Raw genomic sequence first — 27,735 nt, forward strand, 5'->3', positions numbered from 1 at the left:
TAATACAAGACATTGCATAAAAGTTACAAATAGAAAGAAACTCCTACATACGAGAAGTGCTATATATCAATTCTTTTAAAAATCACTCGGGATCTACTGGGATAGGCCATTGTACATATAGATATGGGAGAAGTTACAGCAAATATAATATGATCCCTGATTCTAAGTGGTCATAGAACATTTTAAAAATGTATAAAAAAAAGAGCAAATTGAGTTTCTACAGGAATATACTAATACAGGATTTTACAACATGCGTCCTGATGCACTAGAAAGTATTAGAGGCTTTGGGGTAGCCTGACCAGGGTCACATCTCGGTTATGACATTATTAATATATGAACATGGAAAAGTCCCTTAACTGTTCTGAGTCTCAATGTGTTTATGTGGAAAATAGTTTGCTTTGAAAATATGAAAATATTTAGTACATGACATGCACTTAACAAACGTTCATTCCTTCTTTCTTACCTCTATATTAGTAAACTATTTTAATCTCTGTATTATAATGTTTTTCAAATAACGTAGTTCACAATACAAGTTCAAGATATGATTTTATGGTATCAAATAATAATGTTGAACTCTTTTTGCAGTGGGTTCACTCATTGCTGCGCATCTGTGCCATCATCAGCGTCATTTCTGTTTGTATGAATACGCCAATGACATTTGAGCACTATCCTCCTCTTCAGTATTTGACCTTTACTTTGGATACTTTACTGATGTTTCTCTACACAGCAGAGATGATAGCAAAAATGCACATCCGTGGTATTGTCAAGGTGGGCATTTCCATGTTATTTAAACTAATAATCAAACACTGAACACTGAAAATGTTCATCAGTGTAATAGTATTTTCATATTAATTTCAGTAAAATGAAACATCTCTTGATTTTGTACCTATTAAAGTCTATTAAAGTCTATTAAAAAAGTCAGGACTCCAGAAATTGGTCAAAGTATGATGCTTAAGAACATTAAATAATGTTACTAAATTACATAAGGCATACAACCCTGGAGAATGAGGAATGGAGCCAGATGGCTTTGTGAGGGCCAGGGCAATCTCTTTCTTGTCACCGCGGAAGAGCCCATGACCTGACATAGCACCTGGTTCAGAGGAGGAATTTTATTATTTATTTATAGAGTGCAAGGTAATGTTGCATGATAAAGTAAGAAAGAGGTGATGATATTTAGCAGATTGTCGGTAACTTGAAGATCTTAAAGATATAAAGGGATAAAATTAAAGGACATGAGAGTGGAAAGAATTCCTGGAATTTCATGCCAGAGGAAAATCTGGCATGAAATTGGCACCACTGGAAGATTAACAAAAAAAGAAAAGCCAAGAAAACATGTCACAAGTTATCACTTCCTTCTGTAGCAATAACCTTCATAGCTTTTAAAAATATGTAATGGATGCAAGGCCTAGAGTATTTCAAAATGTGGTATGATAAAGCAACAGGATGGGCTTTAGGGCCTGACAAATAATTGACTTCGCACGAATCCTGGATTGTTAATTTACTAATCGTAACTGTATCAGTATCTCAAGTTAGGTAACTTTTATGGAAAACTACCTCATTCTGTACCAGGACTTTGAAAATGGCATGGGATGATGTATAACAGGTCATTTTCAGTCATTTCATTTGTTTCCCTTCAATCATTATGTGCTGCCCTTTTAAAAGTGTAATCATAGACAAAATATGTTCATTTTTATTTAATTTTATTTAAAATAAATCTTTTCCCCCCATCTCCTATTATTTATTTTTCTCCATTCTGATTCATGTGTCATCTGGACTGCCTTTCCTGTTGTCTGCCCTTCTGAACTTTGCCCCCCAGTGTTCCTGTCCTTCCCAATTTTGGTTTCTGCTCCAGGAGACCTTCTTCAACATGGGCCCATGGGTTTCTAAAGGAGTTTTTGTTGGGTATACTTGTGAGATAAGGATGCTCCTGGACCTTTCATCTTCCTGCAGTTCCTTGGAAGATGTTCTTGTTGCTGTTGTTGTTTGATCTTTTTTTTTTTCTATTCACTTGCAATTTGTAGGTAAATCTACAAATTTTGACAGTTGTTCTCAGGTTAAGTTTCTGAGATTTCCTTTAAGTAATTCACCAAGACTTAGTTGATAATTTCTGTGTTCTGAAACTCTTGAATCAGTCAGAACTTTCCTACCCATCTTTCCTCCACAATCTCCCATCCTTGCTCTCTTGAATGGATCCTGATATTATCAATGGTTGGGTATTTAGTTTGGAGTACCTTGTCATTTAGGGGTTTTTTTACTATATTTTTTTTATCAGAGAAGTTGTGAGCTTATAAGACAATCATACAGAATGTGCAAAATTCTCATACAGCACCTCTCCACCAACACCTTGCATTGTTGTAGAATATTATCACTTCGTTTTATTCAAGGTTATGTCCATGGATGTTTTCTCTTTTGCTATCCCATTTGCTGTCTTTTTTAGGATATCTGGGGGGGTTAAAAAAAAAAAAAACTACCATCAAGATCTCACCCAAATTGAAGTCAAAACATTTAACTTTTGTATTAGTTTATATTGCATATATTTTATGAATATTAGACACAATCACCTTACTGCTAATTCAGGAGAAGAAATGGCTATAATATCAATAACATCCATGTTTTGTTGTCATCAGAGAAGGAAAAAATTCTGGCCCTCTCTTTTTTTTTCCAAATAAAGGTTTTTGGAAGGCTTTCTGGGCACATTGGGGGGAATTATGGACTGGAATAACAAGCTTAAAAAATACATACCAGGGATTTCTGCATTATGTGCAGCAAAAACCACAGCAAAGATCACAATTGGAATCTGTCTGGCTCATGTACCACTACTGCTGATGCTGCTCCAAGCTCTCTCCATCTTTGTCTTCAAGTTAGTATTCCATCTTTGTCTTTAAGTTAGTGTTAATTAGACATTAACACTGGGGGTTAATGTCTAATTGGTCAAGGAACAGGAAGATATGGAAAATAAATCACAGGAGGAGGTGAAGGACACAGTTTGATGTATCTGATCAGCGTAGAGATTGAAGGGCAAGAGTGAGAGTGGAAGGATGCCATACAGATGCATGTGTGAATCCTTCCAGTACCATGGTTGAAGGGTTTGTTGCCACCTGGTTTCCCTCCTTTGATTTGAGTGTTCTAGTGGCCTTTAGATAAATAAACTGGAAAGAGCCAGCAAGTCCTTTGGCGTTAGTCATAGCTAGTCACTCTGATTAGCCAGATTCTTGCTATTGTCAGATATTAATACACAGTTTTGAAAAGCTTTTTTAAGTCTGTGATGTAACCCACAGAAAATGGGAAAATTCAGAATTCAAAAGAAGAAATTCAGTTCCATATAGAAATTTAATCTGATAAGGAGAACGAAAGTCATAGCAATCTTGATTCACTTACCGAGGAACCAGTAAACTCAAACACTTCATTGAAAACCTGCCTTGGCTGGAAAATGGAAAATGCAGCTTGATTATAAGATGTGCTCCACGGTCCACTGGGGAAAATGTTGATTAATGGGTAGGAGTGGGCACCCACTGTGTCCTCAGCCTTTGGATTTCAGGATGATTCTAAATTTGTCTTCCACAAAGTTGCCAGGCCAGTTACTCTAAGCATAAGGTTTAGATAAGCCTAGCTTCAGAAAATTGGTAGCTATCCCATGTGATCAACTTGGGGAAAAGCTAGTCTTATGAAAATGCTAGAGATTTCTTTTAGGGCATATGTAACTTTCCTTCCCTGAACAGGGCATAGCCTAACCCAAGTCTCTGTTCAATGATGCCACAAAATGGCTTGTGTACATTGGTCAGTATACACATACCTTGGAAGATCCTACCATTCTGGTTGGAGCATTTTGTGATTGAAATGACCAAGTATCGATTTATTTAAGTTTCTAACTTGAATGAAACAAATCCATGGCATTTTCCAAGAATAAAACTTTGTTTCTTAAGTTATTTAATAAATTATGACTTGGACTTCACATCACAAAAACACAGTAGGCACCACACAGTCTAATGATAAAAAGAACAGAGTCAGATTGATACATAAATTATAGATTAATTCCATGTGAACACAGCACTGAATGACCAGAGGTTTCAATAGTTTCAATAGTAGCAGTTGAATCAATCACTTAGAAATAACTTGATTTATGGCCAAATTGTTTTCAAAATGCTGTGAGTAATTTCCAGTATTTTCTGAATTCCATCAGCATTTGGATGATGAGCTATTTACTAACACCAGAAATGTTTTTCATATTTTCAATTGGCAAGAATTGAAAATAAAAAATTAACATCAGATATGATTTTTCTGGTTTTCATATACTGGATTCTAATATAAAGCAGATTTTGGTAAAATTGAATCGCTAATATTATCTTGACATAAATAGCACAGCTTCATATCTCATTAAAATTGATATACAGGGTTTAAATGCCAGCTGTGACGTTTTGGTTAAATATGGTTAAATATGAAGTTTGGTATCATAAACCAAGCTTTACATGTATCAACTCAAAGAAGTTCTACCATATTGGTATTAACAAAAATCATGAAATTAATCATTTTTGTACAACATACTTTTTTAAAAATCCATGTTATAATATGGACATGTATTAAGGCGTTACTTGGATTTAAGTCTACTTTCTTGTATTTAACTTAAATTTTTAATCAGTTTTAACATAAAGTCATCTGCCATGTTAAATCTATGCTGCTAATTTACATTTAAGTGACTTTGAATTTTTTATTTGTAAGTTTGTTTTGGTTTTATAGTTGTATGAGAAATATGGACATCTTGTAGGCATTAAATCACAGGTAATCAAAACATGTCAGTCTATATAGGCACTCTATGACAAGTTTTTAAAGGGTCTATTATATTTCTCATTTGTTGCTATGCCCTTCTCAATTAACCCAACTATAATTTTTTAAACTCTAATTAAGCACTTTTCTGATAAAAAATTTATTTTCATGAAATATTTCCATACTTTTTATGTCTTAATTCATTTGCCAACAACACTGCAGTTATCACTCACTCAATTTCTTTACCCTTTACCCACAATAATTTGCAAGTATATGTTTGTGTTGGCTTACTTCTAGAACTTAAGCCTGCATTTTTTTTTACATATGTATCGACGATACCTTATAAACATACATGCATACATTTTGTTCCATTTTGAGCATTAGGTTATACTTTTTTAGTAAGTTTTCACATTGGTCAGAACCGAGCTGAAAAAATATTAAATATTTAATATGCTTTGTTTTTCAACCAAAATATTTCTAAGAAACAGTCAGATTTAGTTAGTTAAAAAGTAAAACTAGTATAATACTTTATATATCTTCTTGTGAACCAGTATGCATGCGTTGATGTGTGAGTTGTGAGTAATTTCAGGAATCCTGGTCTCTTGTTTTTAAAAGTCTTTTCTGTGCATACAACTATATCAACCCATAATAATACACTTACAGAAACAAACAAGTGTATTGATGCCCATCCATCACACACAACTCTTTAAAATTACACCTTGCCTGGTTTGGCAATATTGATAAAGTTAAATTTTATATCTAATGCTTAAAGTAATGTGACCTAATAGTACCTATTTTACACAATTATTTGCAACAAACCAAACCAAGAAGCTTTATTTTTAAAAACAATGTACTGATACTTTTAAAAAGTACTTTCTAGAATTGACCACTAATTTTATGGACTTAGTGGCTTGCCATATATATTCCACTGTGCTTCAAGAGAGAATTACATTCTTAATCCCAAGCACACTTCCCAGATATCACTTTAATCACTCAGCAAACATTCCTTGAACTCTTATACTTTGCTATTCACTGCTGTAGAAGGAGGAAATACAGACAAAACAAGCCAGCCCCTGCCCCCAAAAGGCACCTGGTCCACTTCGTGGAACAGATTTGTACAACCCATACAGGCACTCCTCATTTTCTCAATCCAGTCTGTTCCTGAATACATGTTGGATAGCATATTTTCAGGGACTAGGAGGCTATATTCCAAAAATTTAAATTTAAAAGCTAATAATCCATTATGACCCTTTCCAGAACCCCCAATGAATTTCTCCAAATATCACCAAAACACTCTTTAATACCTGCAAAACAGTCCATCAAGTGTTCTGCATGATAAAAAGCACTTAACTCCAATTGCTCAATTAGTTGTAGTTAATGAACACTACTCAAGGCAGTGAATAGTGGATGTTCTGTATACAGTATACAAAAACAGGAATGTGCCCTCTTATGTAAATAAGCAAAGAAATAATATGTTAAAGTATTATCTACCATATTTCGTTGAATCTCAGATGCCATTATTGTTAGATGCATTATTGCTTTAGACGTCCTTAAGAAAGAAAAAATGCTAATTGCATTCTGATTGTAAGATATAAGATTTTAATTGTTGCTTCGCTTACAAGATGCCTCCTAACTTCAGAAATGATGCCTCCTAACTTCAGAAATGTTAAACTCTCTGGGGAAAAAAGTATGTCTTATAATAGTAAAATGGGCCTGGATAGGCAGACTCAAGTATTGGGGTACAGGAAGGCTAATCTTCAGGGAAAAGGTGGGGAAGAGAAGAACCGTGACTTGCAGTGTAGTTAAATAATGCCAGTATAAAATTTAGACCAAACGGAGAACAGAGCCATACCTGCACTGTACACTGCACCTTCTTGCCAGGATTTATGTGCAATAACCTAAAAGTTTCCACTGGTGCACGTGCAGATTCATTCTAGTAGTCCTTCTAGTTAAATATTGATTTAGCAGTAAAAAATTTTTTGCAGATATAAATAGTGAATATTTTTATAGTGAGACGTTCAGACAGTAAGGGAGAGACCTGCAATGTTTTGTGAAAGTGCAGTAATAGTGGTCTGTTAAAGCTATGGTGGGGCACAAAAATGAGTGAAAAGTTCTGCTTGGGGATATCAGTGGAGTCTCAAAAAAAAGAGAAGAAAGTGAAGTTGTGTCTGGAAGGATAAGTAAGTTTGGCCTATGGCAGGGTGGTGAGGAATAGAAGCAAAGTATTTCATAAAGAGGCCAAAGTATTTCACAAAGAGGCCATCATTCTGCAGCACGATGGCTTGGAAGGGCCTGGCACTTTGGAGAGCACTAAGGAGTTATCCCATTACTACTACCATTGAGGATAGCCCATGGGATGTGAGTGAAGAACAGCTGGGTGGATGCTGCATCCTGGAGGTCTTGCTTGCCCCACTGAGGAGTTCAGACTTCGTTTTGCAGTCAGTAAGGAGGCATGGAGAATTTAATTGTGAGAGTGACACGATCTGCTTTGTGTTTGAGCTGTTCACTGTAGAGGTAAAATGCTTCACGCACTGCAGGAGAACTGGAAGCACAAAGTCCTTCAGGCAAGAAATGTCCTTAAAAGTTTTTGAAAGAAGAATGAATTTGTTTTAGGATTTCACTCTTTTATAATGTTACCCTAGCTTGTAGGTGTCTGCCAATTAATTCCTCCTCCCCAGTAGTTTGTTGCAAATTGCCTCCTCACTAATTCCTGTCCTGAGACATCTTCTAGCTCACCAAATCCCTACAGGTAAAAACAAACCATTTGGATGATATATGTTGGTGCTATTGCAAAGCATCCTTTGTATTCCCTACTGGGAATTCTTCAGACTATTCTCAGTTGTTTTTCATATGGCCTAGGTAAAAGTGACATACAGTCTGATCACTATTGATGTAATGAATAATAATGCTAAGACACAGTGACAGACGGGTCCTGGGAACATAAAACAATAAATCTTGTGTTCATGAAACTAAACCAATATATATCATTTTATAACTGAAAAATACATCCACATAAATGTCTCCAGGTAGATGTGTCTGGTTTCTCTGCTTGTTAAATACTTGCATGGCAATTTAAGCTACTCTCTTATACTGTGTAATTGATTGGCACCCTCCAAATATTTAGATTTCATAAAAATAACAGACAGCTCTTGAATAGATCATCACCTCAGCCAACAGCAAAATGATTTCCACCCATAGCTCAAGGACTCTCTGTCCTCCATTCTTGTTGTTGATAAACAAATTGAAACCTTTCCTTCATATTTGAGGAATTAAAACTTCTCAGGCACCACTGGACATTCATGGCTGCTTCAGCCTAGTTACTATCTAGTTTCAGTCTAGTTTTGGAGACAGGATAAGGAATAATTTTTTATTTGCCAAATAGTATAATTTAGGGCATTATTGCAATAGGATTTTATAAAGATTGAAACTTAATTATAAAATGAGGTATAGCCACTTTCAACCAATTATGATTAATATTGCCTGGTTTCTAGCCTGTATTCCATGTATTAAAAAGGTATTTTAAAGTCACCAAGTTTGAATGACTATTAATAATGATTAAAATGATATTAATATCATTTGATATCTGCATTACATTGTATTGCACAAATTACATGAACGTTGACTGCATTCTTATTTGCCTGACATGCTCAGCTCTGTTTATTCAACCATCTTGGAAATATCCAAAGTAATCTGTTATACTAACCTATGTTTTTTCCATTATCATGCCAAAAAAAGACTGTATTAATAGCTTAAATTAGCCTAAATGATAAATCATCTTCTCTTTGCTAGAAGGGAATCTTTTTTAAGAAGCAATACTAGTAGTTTTAGTGAATGGATGGATGAATGGAGGCATTCCTTAAGTATCTTAATTGACTCCTTAGTGTATGTGTTGTGATCTATAGGAGCTCTCTCATACACAATCTGTGCGGTTCTCTAAAAATTCATTTAATATTTGCTATATGTCACATACTGTCACATATTTATTTAACATTTCTCTATATATCACATACTAAGTACTGGGGATAACACCCTAAATTGTCTAGTTGAAAGTCTCAAGATACCACTAATTTAGATTAGAACAATTTAATACATTTATAATAAGAGATTGACTTTTGTTTTTTAATATAACAGCAAAGAATACATTCAGAGAAGATTTAAATAAGAAACCCAAATTAGAGCTGATAAGTTGGAGAGACTGAAATATAAATTCATGAAATACCAGATTATACAGGAAAGGAATATTCTTTAGATAATGCAATACTGCACATCGTTTATATGCAAGAACGGAGTTGTCAATAGTTGCCTGGGGTATGAATTAAGACAGTGACCACAGAAGGCTCGAAAGTGGTAAACAGATAGGAGGCTAGAAGAAAAAGTCAACATAGACATGAGAGAATTTTTCAGAAGGAAAGTTGTAAGCATGAAGAACAATGAATACTGAAGGGCAAGAGAAAAAAAAAATGATGGGAAAATTCTGTATAGTTGTCATTGTATCCCAAGTCACTAGCATTATTGCTTATTAAAGGTTTTTACAAATATTGAATGAGTCTGGGAAATGTGAGTCAAAGAATAATATGTAAAACATATGCCCTGTGTATTATTTCATTTATTTTACCAGGAAAATGAAATAAACTATTACATACCATGTATGATGGGTAAATGCCACTATGAATTTCTGAAAAGTCTAAATCAGAAAATGATACAATGAAAATTACTTCCTAATTCAAAATTAATTTTCTACATATGAAGCATAAGTTTTGATAAGTCCGTTTTCAAACATATGAGGTCATTTGAAATGAGAATATTTTTGTATGCTTTTGTTTTCTTCGGAATCACTTCTGGAAAGTCTGAAACTGTTTAAAATAATTCATCTTTTTATGTAGTTCAAAATATACTGTAGATCTGCATTATAACATCTATTTTCCCAGCAAATTTATGTGGTAAATAAGACAAAAAATTTAGCCAAATCAAATATCAGAATTTTTGATAGCTTTACATTCCGAATTTGTGAGATACAATTTTTAAAATACTACTAGTTGTGCCAATGGATGAAGTGATTTTGTTAAAGCAAAAATGTGGACCTTTAAAAAATTTAATTTTGAAAGTCTATTTAAAAAATTTTTACACATGAACATGAGTCAAAATTCAAAAGACATGTATGAATATACTGTAAAAAGTATGCTTCTCTTCCACCCTTGGTTCTTGGCCACCCGGTTCCCCTCCTGGGAAATATCACTGTTTATCAAATATAAAGAGAATCTCTCTTCCTTTATCTTATTGAATTTAATTAGTTAGTAAAGCAAATTATGGGCAGTGAAAGAAGCTAATCGCAGTGACATAACATAAAACATTTTTAATGACTGAAAAGAAAAAAATACTGATTTGGAAAAATGCCATATAAACTCATCCTATTTGGGTGCTTGTGTACCCAATGATCTATTATTATTCCTTTCCTAACATTTGCTTATTGATTGTTCCCATTTAAAACAGTTTTTGATGAACTGCATGAACATCTCAGTTTTCATTTTTATAATTCTTTGCAATTTTCAACTGTCACACCTATGACTTGGTGCAGGTGATATTTTTCTGCTGTTTATTTTTTTATCGCATATATAAGTAAATAATACATTTGTTCAATAAAGTAAACATGAATACACGTTTGTCTTCTAAACACCTAAACAAACTACTATATATTTACATTTCTCAGTTAATTGAGAATGTTAAGTGATATAAGGGCAGGAGCTTTGTTTTGTTCGCTGCTGTATCGTTAGTGCTTGAACACTGCCTAGAGCATGAGTGGTGCTCTGTACTCTAGTGAACGGATGGATGGATGAAAGAACAACTGAATGCATTTAAGCAACTCCAAGGACACCTTGAAGCACAGTTTTAAATGATTTGTATCCATTACTTTTGAAATGCTAATCAAAATTAGGTTCAGAGGAAATTCAATTTTAAATTGGCTATATTATCTATGCTTGGATTAAAATTAATGTAATTAATCTGATACAAATATTAAGTCTGATGAAAACATTCAGTTAATTTTGCAATATACAAAGCAAATGTGATGCTTACAGTGAATGATGTTTTGTGAGGTTCTGAAGACAACTTTAACATCCTTAAAGTATTTGTTGTATATTATATATACAAACACATATATATATGTACGTGTATGTGTAGACATAACCAGCACTATCCTAAGACGCATTTCTTCTCTTCAGCAACTATGGATCAGTAGATGATAAACATGGCACTTAATTGAACCAAGTCATTGTCCTCTTAGACACCCAGACCTTACTCCTCAGTTTGCTTTCATATCTTTCTCATGAGTCTTCTCAAATCTGTGAGTCATGGAGTTTGGTTGATTTGTTTGTCACTGATGAGAGGATTCCTTCATTCATTTGAGAATTAGCATCATTTTCTCTAAACTCTGCATATAATTTCTCTTCCTATCTTCTCCTAAATGTTTAGAGCTTTATTAGCTGTGTGTATTAGTTGTGTGTTTTTCTGCACAAGATTGATATGTGTGTGTATGTGCATTTGTGTGTTTCACCATGGTATTACGCATACTCTTATGTATGGCAGGTGCTTCCATAATGTTTACTAAGTTGAATTTCTACTTCATATCTGGTGGCTTTCATTAAGTGTTTTATCATGCATATAGTTTTGTAAACAACAAATTATTTCTGGAAACTTCTCAAGGAAACCTTTTGCTTCTTTATTTGTTACTAAGTTTGGAAGGTTCTGGAAATTATTTTATTTCTCAAATGTCCTTCAACTTAAATCACCATTTTATTAAAACCTTGGTGTTCTGTTCCTACTTTTATTTTCTTAGCAGGTTCTATCAGAGGTAGTGATGATATATGTGACTGAATTCAGAATTACGTAGGTTACTATAGAACCAGTCACTTAATGGGGTAGTCCTGAAAAAGCAAACGCTTTTATATATAAAATTTCCAATCCCAACCACATGGAATTTAGGCCTAAAAAAAAGAAGGAAAATTGTAAGTGTTGGCAAGAATGTAGAGAAATAGGAACACTCATTCATTGCTAGTGGGAATGTAAAATGGTACAGCTGCTGTGGAAGATAGTTTGGCATTTCCTCAGAAAGTTAAATATAAAATCACCATACAATGTGGCAATTCTGCTTTTTGGCTATACCCAAAAGAATTGAAAGCAGAGGCTTGAAGAAATGTTTGCACACTGATGTTCATAGTGGCATTATTCACAATTGCCAAAAGATGAAAGCAACCCAAGTGTCTATCAATGGATGAATGGATAAACAAAATGTGGTGTAGGCACACAGTGGTATATATTATTCAGTACTTAAAGAGAATGAAGTCTGATCCATGCAACAACAATATGGATGAACCTTAAAGACATCACGGAGAGTGACATATGCCAGACACAAAAGGACAAATAATGTATGATCTCACTCTGATGAAATAGTTAGAATAAGCAAACTCATAGTATCAGAAACTAGAATATAGGTTACAAGCATATGGGGTGGGGATAGGGAATGAGAATTTAAGGCTCCACATATATAGAGTTTCTATTTGGCATGATGGAAAGTTTTGGTAATGGATGGTGGTGATGATAGCACAGAATCGTGAACATAATTAATAGCACTGAATTATATACTTGAATGTGGTTAAAAGGGAAAACATTAGGTTGTCTATATGGTTCTAAAAATAAAATCCATGGAACTGCACAGCACAGTGAAGCCTGAGTTAACCATGGGCTATGGTTAATAGTACAATTATAAAAAAGTTTCTTTCATCACTTGTAACAAATGTTCCACCTCAATGTAAGGAATTAATAATAGGGTGGTATATGGGAATCCTGTATTTTATGTGTGATTGTTCTATAAACCCACAATTTCCCTAATACAAATAATAAAGGAAGGGAGGGAGTTTCTTTTCTCCACCCTTTATTTAGCTTAGGGTGAATTCTGGTTAATTTCTCCACAAACGTTCATTGATAGGACAATTTTGAAGGCCTACATATTGGCCATGCTGTGTCCTTAGTTCTTGTGGGAAGATAATTGGATTAGGGCTGAAACTGCCTGTTTAACTGAATGGCCTCTGTTTCCTAAGTGGTAGGATTTGTGTGACAAAGAGAAAAAAATTGGGATATTTTCCCTTTGAATGAATTTAAAATTTTACAACAAATGCTGCAATTCCCCATGCTTCATAAATTATTTTCTTTGTAAACAATGTCATTGACATCAAAAGTATTCCTTTTGAAAATCTGTTCACTTATGATACAAAAACTTGCACCAAGTTTTGACTGAATTGACACTTGACTATTTCTTCCACAGAGGTTCTTTGAAAATATTCATTTGCCTGATCATTCCATGTACATTTTATTTTTAGGGGGATAGTTCCTATGTGAAAGATCGCTGGTGTGTTTTTGACGGATTTATGGTCTTTTGCATTTGGGTTTCATTGGTGTTACAGGTAATTAAGTACTTTTAAATTATAAGGGGATATTTTATGAAATGGGTGTTATTTTGCATTAAAAATCTATATAGAAATATTAATATATATAAAGAATTGTGTAATTTCATTGTAAATTGTCAATCAGAAATGAGAGCCAATGTGATGGGAAATTCTTATTAAACAAATACAAAAAAAGTATATTCATCAAAATAAAGGAAAGAATGTGGTGTGAGATTTCTGTATTTGGATAATAAATTGAATTTTAAAATAAAAATTTTAGTCTTTTATGTGACTAACCCTACTGAAATGAACAGCTAAGTGGAGATAATTGAGATACATCCTAGTTAACATAAAATACTGTATTGGGAGTATGAAATGCTTTACTATGATAATTAGGGATTATATATATTTAAAATTCTAAAAGGAAGAATTTTATTAGAAAATAGAATTTATTCAATTATTTGTTCAGGCATGATTTTCTATTTAAATCAACTAAGGATACTAATTATACTCTGCATTAAAAATTTCGGAAAAAAGAAATTCATGATGTGTCCTGCCAAATTATCATATGTTTATTAATAAACTATACTTCTTTATTTTTATAAAGTTCCCCTCTCCAAAAATCTAATTTTATCCTGCATATCGTGTGCTCTTTTCCATTTAATAATTATTGTGTGATTGACATTCATTTTTAATGATCATTTTGCCTATTAGTAGAATAAATTATACACCTCTTTTTCTTATCTTCATAATATATTTTAACCCTTTCTCCATTACTTCATTTCTTAGATATTCAAAATAGGCTATCAAAGAACATTATAAGTGAGGAACACAGCATACTTACTCCGTATTCTAAGTTGGCACTTGTTTTTGTAATAAAAACTGTATCTTGAAAATTATATAGGAAATGAACAAGATTAATGGTACTTTAGTTTGTGTATTTTTTTCTATGAAGATAACTATATCTTCACAACTCCACAGAAATTTGATTTTAGCAAAAAAATAATGTAGAGCTAAATTTAGAGTAAAGAGTTCACCTCCTGATTCCATGACTATAAGTAATGGGAAGCGGAAATCTAAGCATGTTTATTCATCTCTTCATTTACAGGTATTTGAAATTGCTGATATAGTGGATCAGATGTCACCTTGGGGCATGCTGCGCATTCCACGACCACTAATTATGATCCGGGCATTCCGGATTTATTTCCGATTTGAATTACCAAGAACCAGAATTACAAATATTTTGAAGTAAGCATTACTTTTACATAAGTTAAGGGTAAAAGTTTATGAAATTGTTCGTAAGTTTTACCTGTTTTACCTATTTTTTCTCCCTAGGCGTTCAGGAGAACAAATTTGGAGTGTTTCAATTTTCCTACTTTTCTTTCTGCTTCTTTATGGAATTTTAGGAGTTCAAATGTTTGGAACATTTACCTATCACTGTGTAGTAAATGACACTAAACCAGGGTAAGTTTTTCTAATTAACTGCATTTTAATCCATGTGGTTATTACAAGGATGTTTCTATAATTCTCATGAGACCAACATTGTCTTATTTTTGTTCATGTTTATTTGCTCTCTGTTCTATATTCTCTGCTCCCTTAAAATTGGTGTGTCCAATTTTCCAAAACAAGTGTTCAGGATGAGCCAGACTGGAAAACAGAATCCAGCCACAGTGTAGATTAAATGACTTCAAAGTGACATTTAGAAACCTTCCTCAGAATGGTAAATGAGAATGTGCTTACACAGTGTCGATGTAGAGTTCATGGCATTAGAATAGGTTCCATGTTAGAAAATGAAGTCTAATTTTATAATAATTTTGGTCATCCTTCCCTAAAATAGTCCCCTAAATGGTTATTTTATAACATCATTTTTAGACAGGGCCTTGTCTGTTGCATTCATGTGTGGAAGGGGGGTAATACATTACATAGGTACTTCAATTGTCTATAATATATTGTATGCATAGGGTCTCTGTCTCTCCTACTTGGCCAATTATTGTTAAATTACAGCCCAGGGAGTGAAACTATGGGAAGAGAAAACTGAGTAGGACGATGGCCTGTGACATACATGACTGATAATTGCCCCATTGAGTGTTGACTGGAAATTGGTCTTTGGAACCCAGAGACATAAGAGATATGACTACCGTACTTCAGGGCAGTGGCAGGGATGGAGGTAGTAAAACTGAACTCATCTACGAATTTGTAGAAAGAAAAATTTTGTTTAGACCATAAAAATTAAATTTAAAACACTATTAAATTCAAAAGGAGATCAGAAATAACCATTCATCTTTAAATGTTTGAATGTGTCAATATTCATTTACAAATAAAGGGCTATAGAAAAATCATTGAATTTTTAAAATATTGAAACTTACTTTTTACTGCACTTGGAGAGTTTTTTAATAAAGCACGTGTGTATGTATATGAAAAATAGGTAAATAACAGATAAATGTGTGAGTATATACATCACAATAAGCTTTCATTTCATTTCTGTCATGCCACTTATTTCTTGTGTGACTTTGCATAAATTTATTTAGTTTGCTCCTCTGAGAGATAGATATAATAACAGGACCTACTTCCCAGAGTTTTTAGGAAGATTAATTGACACAATAAATGCAGGGTTATGACGTTACTATGAGTTTAAGATATTAACACATAGTAAAAGCACTCTCTAAATGCTAGTTATCATTATTTACCATAAAGAAATATATAAATATACTCATATCCTGAGGTAACCTGAATCTTCTGTGATGTAGGATTGTGCCTCCAAACGAGAGGTAACATGATAAAAAGAAGAGTAAATATCAATGAAGTAGGCCAAATTTTGAAAGGATAAATATGTGAACGGAAAATATCTAGGAAAATTATGACCATGCTCTTTTACTAATAAAGTAACTAATCAATTCTATGTTTATTTCAAACTTACCAAGGTCATTTAGTCTCTCCCAGATAGAATCTATTTATTAAGAATTTTATTTCTAGTTTATACATATATAGTAGAATATTCTTTATAATATCACAAAAAATTCCCCAAAATTATTACAATTAACAGTACAGATGACAGTACAAAGATGCATTCTAAAATACTTGCCTTAAGCCAGACAATTTGATAGTAATATAAGTCCTGGTTTTATGAAACCATATTCAAATGGTAGCTCACACTAATATTATTGCACCTTGACTATCCTTTTAAACTCCTTCAGATCAGTGGCAATAAGACATTTTTATTCTTGATACTAGTGATTTGTGTTTTTTCTCTTTTTTTGTATTATTATTCTTTATCAATTATATTAATCTTTTCACACACACAGAGCAACTTTTCACTTGTTTACTTTTCTGTAGCTCTTCTGCTTGGATTATATTTCTGTTTTTTTGAAATCCAATCTGTTAATTTCTGCCCTTTGAGCATCGTATTTTGTTCCTCATTTCTCTTTGTCTAACCAAATATTTTTTAGTTTTTCCCATATTGTCTGTTTAGCTCTACCTCTTGATATTATTTGTTAGTGGTTGCTTAAGGATTACGTTATGTACCTTTTACCTATCATGGTTTAATCAGAATCAATGTTATATCAGTCCATGTAACTATAACAACCTTACAGTGGCATTATTCTATTTACTCCACCATCCTTTCTTTTACTGTTATAATATTTTTGCATGTGCATATATCAAAAACCCCTTAATACAATGTATGGTTTTATGTTTTTTTTGTTTTTTGCTTTATGCAGTCAGTTATCTTTTAAGGAAAAAGGACAAAAAAAATATTTTGTAATTATACCTATTATGATTACCCAATGACAATTGGCAAATGTGCTTGTTTTTGTCATTTTATTGTTTAATCCCATCTGTAACACTTTATGTATCACATTTACATAGATTATAATTATATATTTATCATTATGGTCTTGAAAGATGATTATTTGGTATAAAAGACATTAGAGATAGCTGAGAAATAGTAATTTACTCTGATTAGTTTGATGTGAAAAATATTTTATTTAAACTGCAGAGGGAACTAAAAAGTAAAAGAGGAACTTATCAATTAAAGCTGAGATGATAGAAATAATTATTCTGATTTCCTAGTTAAAAAAAATAGCTTATCACTTTGCCAGAATTTTTTAAAAAATAGATTAGAAAATAGTTTTTGAAATCCTCATTTGGAATTACAGCATCTGGACCAATTTAAAAGTTTAAAATATGTTTGAAACCTAAAACTAGCTTTGATTTTTAATTATGTAAATACAAGTTTTAAAAAATGCACTGGATAAAAGCAAAGGAAATGGATTTGTTTTTCCTCAGAAGCAATTGAAAGTAATTTATAATCTATCAAACGTCATTATTAGGAAAGCTTTTCTCATGACTATTATAATATTTTATCTGCTTTACATCTCATTTTTCTGTGAGATAATGTTGCTCTGTTCCTCCTTTTTGAACTCCTATGGTTCACAACTCAGCTCAGATTCACTGTTCCTTTCAAATATCATCAAGTAAATCCCCATGTATTTCATTTATATTGCTTCTGGTATAATCTAATGAACATTTTAGATTATCTGTAAGTTCCTTGAGGTCATACTTCCATGCTCTTAAAAATTCAGAGCAAATAATACCAAGGAATATTAACTAATTTTTAAAATAACCTGGCAAAATTGATATATTTGTATCCATTGCATGTCCCTCATCTTATACTCAGTCTTGCCTTTTGACAGAGGTGGTGTATTTCAGAAACAAAAAAGAAGACTGTATATATCTGTATTAATTTGAAAATCTCCACAAGTATAATAATGCAAATAGATATACAAATTGAATCATGAATGCATGTATGGTTTATCAGACAAGTACATAAGTAAAAATTTTGATGTATTTGTAAATATTGAGTTCTTACTATGTTCCAGAAGTTGTGCAAAGAGAAGTATAATAATTACAGGACATATTTTCCATAATCCCAAAGTTTACAGTTTGAAACGTACATTATATACATATGCATAAAAATGTCAAGGTTTTTGACAATCCTTATATTTATTTTAAATTATGTGTACATGTAAATTACAAGATTTAGGTTAGAGGGATTATTTAACTATTTGGCTAAAATATACTGACTTAATTTTATATTATCTCAATTTTCTGGGACTTTTGTCCAACTAAAGACAGTCAAATGTTCCTGACCAAACAACTGAAATAAAGTTAAAGTTTAGCCATCTTTTTTTTTTTTTTTTTTGCCAAAAATGCCATCTATCGAGACCTCAACATCTATAGATATAAACTGATAATTAAAATGCCCAGTAATGTATACATGTATATAGTTGCACATTTATGAATAGCATTTATGAAAAGGTATCGCTTATATTATATTGTCAGTCTCTCTTTAATTTTAATTGTACAAGACTTGATAAGAATATATTCTTCCAGTTGCCATCCTGGTAGAGATGTCACCTAGTATAAACTAGAAAGTTTTACTGAATTAATGTCTGTGCAGTTAGCATATGTGATGAACCAAGAACATAATCTTTCAAGTTTTCTTTAAAACTAACAATTAGATTTTATGTTAAAATATTTAAATTATTTTAATTTAATGAACTTTCACATCCAACTGATATTTTCCACAGTTACTTAAAATTAAGTGTACTTTAGTTTATTCCTGGACTGGTAATAAAAAGAAGTACATGGCAAATTCTGAGTTTTAAAGCATGAACCATTTAATTGAGCTCAGCCTGGTGTGCTGAAATTAAACAGGTTAGAATGAAGTGGAGATGCAGTGGTAATGGAGTCTGGACCAACTGGTCAGATGCTCTACTCAGGAACAGTCATTCCACTGCTGAAATCTTAGAGCTTCTGTGTTTTTAAAATATGTAAAATGAACTCATCTATATAATGAATAAGTGGCTACCAAACATATTTTGCCCTCCCCAGCAGTGTCTTGTATACAATATTAAGGATCAAGAGTAGCTGGAATTGTCATACTCTTTTGGTGAGAATGTAAAATGGTACAACTACTTTGAAAATTTTTGGTAGCTTCTTAAAAAATTGAACATACGCTTACCATACATCATATTCATCCACTCCCAGGTATTTAAGTAAGAAAAATGAAAATATGTGCCTGCAGAGAGACTTATACATGAATATTCCTAGCCAGCTTATTTTCAATAGCCCCCAACTGGTAACAGTCTAAATGTCCATCAACAGGTAAATGGATATAAAAAATTGTGCTATATCCATACAGTGGAATACTACTGTATGAAAATGAATGAACTACTGATAAATAAAACAATTGGGATGAATCTCAAAATAATTATGTTGAATAAAGGAAGCCAGATGAAAAAGATTATATACTCTATGATTGTTTAAAATTCCAGAAAATGCAAACTAATCTATAATGACAGAAAAGAAATCATTGGCTGCTGGGGAATAGAGGTTGGAGTGGGAGGAATTGATTATAAAGTGGCACTAGGTAACTTTTGGGGTTGATGTATATGTTCATTATCTTTTTTTTCTTTTGATTTTTTGGTTGTCTCTATTTTTTAAATTCTGTTTTTCATCTATGTCCACTCTGATGTTTGTTATTTCCTTACTTCTATTAGCTTTTAGATTTAGTCCTATTACCTTAAAGGGTTTGACACTATTGTTACATATATATTGTTCTATGTATATACATTTGTATATGTATATCATATATAATGTTTTTTAATTGTTTGTTTCTGGTATAAAGGAAAATCATTGATTTTTGTACATTGATCTTATGTCCAAACACCTTATGAGGTATCTTATTCTTATTAATTCTAATAACATAAGTTAGTTTCTCCTAGAATTTCTATGTAGACAGTCTTTATGTATGCAGATAATGACACATTTGTTTCTGCCTTTCCTGTAGTTGTGGCTTTTATTCTAAATAGGAATAACTTTTCTGTTGCTAACTTTGAACTATTGCTTCTAATGTTATACCATTAGGTAGATAGAGTCTCACTAGTTCTTGGCACATGTTTTGTAGCCTGTTTCTTGAAAAGATTGTATTTTCTTCAGTTTGGACATACAGGAATTATGTCTATCTCCTGGATCAAGCTTACCTATTTGTTGCTAAAATCTATATGCTGATTTAATTTTTGTCTGTTTCATCAATATGAAGAGAAATATTAAAATTTCCAACATGGACTGTGAGGTTGTTAACATAGCCTTTTATTTCTGTTACACTTTGACTCCTTATCTTTCCTTGTGAGTTCTTTTTTTAAATTATGTAGTTTCTTTATCTCCTGATAATTATTTCCTGTTACTACATTTTCTTTCTAACCTCTGTTTCTTAGTAAATGCTATGTAGTCCTATGATTAAGTCTGATATATAATTTTTTCATCCTTTTTCTTTCACTCTTGAATGTCATTATTTGGTAGGTGAATCTCTTGTAATCAGTACAGCTGTTTGTTGTTTTTATTATTATTATTATTTTAATCTAATCCAAGATTCTCTGTTCTATAAGTTGTTTCATTAACATTTATTGTGATAAATGGTAAGCTTGTATTTATTGGTACCAACTTACTTTGTGCCTTGTAATTATGCATTTTCTTTGTGCTTGTATTTTCCTTTTTCTGTTTTCTACTGGCTATCTTGAGTGGTTTGCTTCGAGCCTCACTTTGTCCCCTCTAGTGGTTTATTACCACTTTGCCAATGAGAGTCTGCGAGTAATAAAGTCTACTTTATATTGTTGAAGAAGAACTTGTTTTGCCTTCACTCTTGATCAACAGTTTAGGTGAATATAGAGATCTAGATGGACAACTAGTTTCCATAAGAAATTTGAAGAGATTTCCCATTGACCTCTGATTTCTGTTGTTGCTAACAGTAATGCAATGATGCCTAGAAACCTGTTGCTGTTTTTTGGTAACCCGTCTTTGCTCTACCATGGTTCTTTACTTTCATGTTCCTTGGTATCACCATGATGTTTCTAGATGTGGCTTGATCTTTATCTGGTGTTCATGGAACTTGCTATACTTAAATAGGAAAATTCAGTTTTTTCTTCAATTCTAGGCACAGAGCTTTTCAAACACTGCTTTATCTCCATTCTTTCTCTTATCCCCTTCTTTTTAGTTATACTGTGGCATTATCTGTGGGATCACATTTCTAGCTCTCAGCCCTACACAGGCTCAGGATCCAGTATCCAGCTCCATGTGGGCACTAGAGCCCTAGGTCTTGGATTTTGGACACTTAACTCCCATTCCTACCACCATTGTGTCCACTCTGTACTTCCATCCCTTTATTTTACTTCCCTCTTATATTTTGACATTTTGGAATTTATTTTTCTTTCCTGTGAGATAAGATGTGCATTTTTAAATGTTATCTTTTACCCAGTATGCCTAGTTATTAGAAGTGAGAAGAATTGAATTTAACATAGCCCAACCTCTTGCAATCAGGCACTAACAGCTTTTTTTTTCTTTCTATTTTCTCATTTTACCATGAGTTTCTTGAGGGCAAGTATGGGTGTAGGGAAAGAGGATACTGTCTTATAGTCATCTCTTTATTCCCACTACATATACTCTTAACATAGAATAAGTGCTTAGTAAGTATTTATTGAAGGTGTAATTGATAATATCCTGTACTCTTGACAGTAACACTATGATAAATTGATAAAGAAGAGGAAACAGAAAAGAAAGAGAACGAAAAGCAAGTCAATAAATAAGAGAAAAAAGAAATGGTTGAAAATGATGGAAAAGCAACATTAAAAGCAAAGAAAAACTGAGTTCATAAAAATAAAATGGGATAGGAAAATATTAAGGAAGCAGTGAAGAAGGGAGGCGATTGTGTGGGTGAGAGAAGAGACAAACGTATAGAAGAAAACCTGTATTTAGATTTTTAAAAAATCTTTTAAAAATGTATGTAGGCTGTAGAATATGTCTAGATTGTTCCATGAATGAGTATGAAAGTGGAAAAAGATATTTGGTGGGTGGGAGACAATGGATATGGGAGTGAAGAACAGAGAATGTTTCTGGATAAAAAAAGCAGTTGTTTTAAAACTGTCATGAATAACATAAGGCAAGTTTAAGATTACAATTTTATTAGAAACAGAGTCAGAGTCTGAGAATTATAAAACTTGTTAATGTAGCTAGAAGAGTAGGCATCATGCAGGTAAATTAAATTTAACTTTGTATAAAATTGTATAAAATATAATACATCTTAGGAAGAGTTACAAGAATACCTTTGGAATATCAGCCTTTAAATCACTTTAGTTAAATACTCTTTGCTAGCCTCATCACTCAATACTAAGAAAGGAATGGCACTGAAATTATTAAAATATCTCTTGTATTCTGGATACCAGTTTCAGCTCATTACTTTATTCTAAAAATAGGATTCACAGTGGAGATGGGGCTAAGGAACTTCTTAAATGTTAGCAGAATTTTCAGTTACTCAAGACATAGCAGTTAGGACGTCTGCTTTTTTTTCTCTCTCCCAGATTTGTAAATTCTGCTCATTAGCATTATGTACATACATATGTTTTGCCTCATTTTTATGAGACTCTTAATTTACTACTTGAGAAGAAAATACACGACTAGCCACATGGAATAACAATTATCATATATTTGATGATTCATTTCAAGGACCAACCACTTGTACCACTTTTCTTGTAATTTTCATTTCTATATTACTGAGTTTTAAAGTTCTACACATAAACAGAAAATTGTCAACACTCTTGTACCACTAATTCCAGCACAGACATCGATTTGCTTTATTTTTAGTGACTCAAAAAAAACGTCTAAACTCAAGGAAAATAAATGAAAATCCCAACTAAAAACAAATTCCATTGTGTTTGTTTCCTTTTGTTGCTTCTCAAATAGGAATTTCTTGTAAACATCTGCGAATCAGAAATTAAGCCATGGTATGGTGTGATGGTTGTGTGTCCAGCTATTAGCATTGCCGGTAACTGTCATGGCTTCATTTTACTTCATCATTATCCTTTAACAGTCATTGCAATTTCTGCTTTACTGGTTTTATGTGCTGTGGCTGAATAATGGGAGAGTTTTCAGACCTTTCTGTTCAGAGGCTTGTGTATTCTGGGTCTACTGGGCTAGCTCTAGAATTGATTATGTTTCAGCTGTAAGGCAAACAAAGCAGGAAAGCAAATTAATACAGGCCGTTTCATTTTTAAATGGAGCCGATTTCTCTTAAAGCATAGTGAAGGGAATCTTACCCATGTCTTCAACAGAATTACTAGGAAAAGTTTATATTCTTCACAGATAATGGATGGCAACCTAAGGCAAACAGGGAACAAGGAATGAGATTTGACTCTGTATCCTAAGGAAAATGGAGATGAGCCATGGCCTGTGGCAGAAGCAGGTGTTGTGGAGTGCCAAAGGTCATGGCAGATAGCTCTCCAAAGCAAAAAAAAGAAGAGCATATAAAAATGGGCTAATAGGTGAAACAGAAAAGATGAAGATTTGATATTCTTTATCATTCTTGAGAAAGGAGGGTAAGTTAGACATAGCTTATTACAGAATAATCTTATTCCCTTGAGTAAGATAATAAAAAAGAATTGAGGTAAGTAAATATTAAATGTTTAAAAGTTTAATGTATAGAGTATGACTCAATGAGTAGTCAGGGCAAATATGTGTGATGACTAGACCTTTAGCTTCAAGACTTGGAGGAAGGATGACCTCATGCCACAGATGCCCAGGACATCAGGGTAGGCAGTAAATTATACGGTCACCCCAGACAGGGGCAACTTCTAACAGTTGGTGATATTTTATAAAATATACAGGGAGCAGTTGTAGCTCAAGTGGTTGAACGCCTCCTTCTCATGTGTGGGGTCCTGGGTTCAATCCTCAGTACCTCCTAAAAGCAAAACAAACAGTCAGAGGAGGAACCAACTTTCATTGGGAAGCAGATATGGCTCAGTGGCTGGGTGCCTGCTTCCCATGTACAAGGAGTCCTGGGTTCAATTCCCAGTACTGCCTAATATATATATATATAAACTAAGACTTGGATTAGAGATAAAATAGAGTTGAATTTTTTTGGTAGTTTGCTATTACTGGTCCAAATAAAATATGTTTATCCTATAGGGTACTTGGCAAATGAATTCATTATTGTTTTATAAACTTCTTTCACATAAAATGAGATTTTTTAAAATGGAACAATCTGAAGAAGTAAATATAGACAAGAAACATAATGGAAGTTGGAATATTAATTTTTAAATTCTGTATATTTTATCAGGAGAGAATACTGTAGAATATGTAAAAATCGAAAGTGCCTCAAACTTACTCAAAGGCCTATTAAGTCATCTTGGTTCATATTTAAACTTCTTTCCAAAAGATAAAGACAAATTGTAACATTTAACTTACAGGATTCATCCAGAGACATCTTGCAAATCTAATATATAAGAACAAGTTTGGAGAATTGCACATTGGGAAAATTGTCTTCAAAATATTTCAATAAGAAATGAAAAAAACACTGATGCTTCATGAGATTTCTAATTAAATTAATTACACCATTTGTTGAGCACCTTTTATATAAAAGGCATTTTTCTTGAAATCAAGTCTAACTTCATAGCTTATGCCGTCACCAGTTGAGCAACTTCTACAATGATGTAAATGCACATTTATAAACCTTTATTCACATACACATTCATATACATGTACATAAACTCTTTATAATATATTATGTAGTATACCCTCTCCACATAGATAAAAGTAAGGTCTATATTACATCTGTTTTCCATCTCTAGTAGATGTTATATTCCAGGGGATACAATCTCAGATTAACCTATAAAGGTGATATATAATATATTTTTATTATTCTACATACCTCTTTTAATTTTTAAATTAAAATTTTTTTTTTCTGAGGTCCCAGGGCCGGGGATTGAACCCAGGACTTTGTATGTAGAAAGCGAGCACTCAACCACTGAGCCACATCAGCTTCCTTTATGTATTTCCTTTAAATTGTTTTTAAAAATAAATATAAGAACATATTTCAGAATAAACAGAAATACCATATGAAAACTAATACCAGCATGATTTTCACCAGACTAGCAAAAACATTGGGAGAATGTTAACTGCAGAAAATGAAAACCCTAAAGGTTTTCAACCTAAATGTTGAAAAGGCATCTAAGAGTAAATTTTTTCATTTGATCAATTCTAACACACTTTTTTGACCTTACTCTTACTTCCCAAAAAAGTGTTACAATAATATAATAATAGAAGACTTTTGCTTATTATTAATGGTAAATAATTTTTATTGAACAATTAATAACTGTTGTTTTCTCATTTAATTCTCATTACAACCTAATAAGTTATGTTCTGTTTTTATACTATATTATCATGAAGGAAAGTGAAGCTCAGTAAGATTAGTTACCATGAACAAGATGAAAGAGCTAATCAGTAGCAGAGCTCAGTTCTCCTTGCCAATATTTTTCGTTTTTGCTTTGAAATATTCAATTGCGACTTGTTCAGTATAGGCAATGACCTTCAAGCTGTATATATCCAAAATCTTTGAATTAAATATTTAGTTTTCCTTTGGTCACCAGTAACACATACATGGGAGACAAGTTCTGAATGGGGCATTTAAGTGGTTGTAATTACTTATTTTAGAACTGAATCTTGAAATACAGAATTACTAGAACTTCTGAAATGTGCATGTGAAATGCGGAGGGAGACCTGCCAGTTTAGTTCTTGACAAGTAGTATTTACTCTGTTTGCCTCCATAGAAATCATACTCATTTTCGTTTTGCTTTCAGGTTTAATCTGACCAGTCCATGTTTTCCTTTCTTTTTTTTTTCTTTTTCTTTTTTAAAAGGAACTTAGATTACATACACGTTACACAAAAATATAGAGGATTCCCACATGCCCCGCCAGTCTATGTTTTCTCATCAGAGAAACCGTAATAATGTAAATTCAGCAAGGCTACCGTTAATTAGTAAATTTTACAAATTAATTTCTAGGATGAGTGTGATCTCTTTGGTGGAGAAACCCCCTACCCCCAGAAAAAAATTGTAAAAACAGAATTTAAGCCGTATCCCTAGATTCTCATTTATAGGCTTGGGATTTTTAGAATCAGCCAGGTTAGAAATCAATGATTTAAAATTTGCTTTTATATTAAAATTCTCAAGGATAAGCTAGAGAGTAGAACACAAAATCTAGATGCTTTTTAAAAGATATATTTTGAGCCGTCAAAGAAATGTGCTTTTAGCTAGTTGCTAAAGGCTAAACCTGAGACTAACTTGAGTTTTCTCTTCGCTTGAGGGTATTCCCTAGAAATGTCTAAAAAGCACCAGAAGAAATTAGACACCCTTGTCATTCTCCTTGCAAAGAAGCAGGTTTGTCCATATGATCTGGGAACTTGAGATAACCCTCTCACTTTTATTCATTTAGTAACATTTATTTTTAGGGCCAGCAATTCAATTAGGTAAATGCCATTTATGGTTGAAAGAGGTTGGGCAAATCTTTCCCAGGCTTTCACTTTTCAGGTAGTTATATTTTCTTACCATTTTGGTGCCCTTGGAATTGTAAGGCCATCCCTGAGGAGATGGAGGCATTTGAAGGTGGAAAAATGTGCTACCCTCTAGCCACACAACTTGGTCAATCCACATACAATAAACATAAAAATATTTTGAGCTCTTTTACCCATATTTTCTAATTATAATGCAATATTCTAGAGTAGAAATTGTGATCCCTATGAGAGAGAGAAGAGGAAATCATTTCTTGCCACACGTTAATTGGCAGAATCACCAACCAGATAGGCTTGGCTCCAAATTCTAGCGCTTCTTTCCACCATGCCACATGATTCCCCTTACAGATAACTTCTCACCCTGGATCTTTGAGTTCCTAAAGCGAAGGGAGAAGAGTTACTGTTTGAGGAGCTGTTGGCCCAGGTTCAAAGTTTCAAGGGTAGAACACTGGCGACAAACCTTAAAACAGTTTTCACATGTCAAGGTTGCAGTTGATCAGTGCATCATCTGCATCCTGGCACTTTTCTTTTCTGACACTCTTTGAATACATTCATGTATCTAATCCTGACCCAGATGTTGGTCTCCCCAGTTTCATCAAGGGCACTGTCTCTTATCCATATTAGAGATATATAGTTAAAGGAGTAAACTTGAGGAAAACATAATTTTTAAAAACTATTCAGATATTACAAGAAAAATTACTATTTCAAATATTTTCCTAAAATGGAATCATATATTGCCCCATAAATTTCATTGCCACAACAATTGAGAAAATATTTAATTTTACCGTTTTTGGGTACCATGGCTACCTTTCTTTACTGCTTTGTCTATTTAGCTATCCAGGAATGGATGGAGGATTAAAAAAAAAAATGCATTAAAATGCTTTCAGTTTAACAATAGAAATCTGTTTCCTCATTTCTTAGAAAATGTGCCAGATTAACTTGTTTATAAAAAGAGGTGTGATGTCAATATTATTTTCTGCCTCAGACTATTTATCTTGTTTTGTAGTCCTTCTAAAAGCCCAGACAGAGCAATTAAATGCTTTCAAAAATCAATAAATAATTTCATCTCTGCTAGTAAGAACCTTGCTTTCCGGGATGGGATTAGTTTCCCAAAGCATCCAGCAATAGAATTATCCAGGC

The 27,735-nt window shown here is 32.9% G+C and overlaps 1 protein-coding gene across 9 annotated transcripts in view; it reads left to right on the top strand.

Moving 5' to 3' along the window:
• NALCN (sodium leak channel, non-selective) overlaps positions 1-27,735 on the top strand; it is a 359,283-nt gene that overhangs the window by 36,313 nt on the left and 295,235 nt on the right. For all 9 annotated transcript variants that reach the window (XM_004458403.4, XM_071208219.1, XM_071208218.1 and 6 more), the window contains exons 3-6: positions 586-768; positions 13,134-13,217; positions 14,308-14,447; positions 14,535-14,663. In XM_004458403.4, coding sequence (XP_004458460.1) covers positions 586-768; positions 13,134-13,217; positions 14,308-14,447; positions 14,535-14,663 — 536 coding nt within the window. The remainder of the gene's footprint in view (positions 1-585; positions 769-13,133; positions 13,218-14,307; positions 14,448-14,534; positions 14,664-27,735) is intronic.

This window comes from Dasypus novemcinctus, chromosome 15, assembly GCF_030445035.2.
Source record: "Dasypus novemcinctus isolate mDasNov1 chromosome 15, mDasNov1.1.hap2, whole genome shotgun sequence".
In the NCBI taxonomy this organism is placed as follows: domain Eukaryota; kingdom Metazoa; phylum Chordata; class Mammalia; order Cingulata; family Dasypodidae; genus Dasypus; species Dasypus novemcinctus.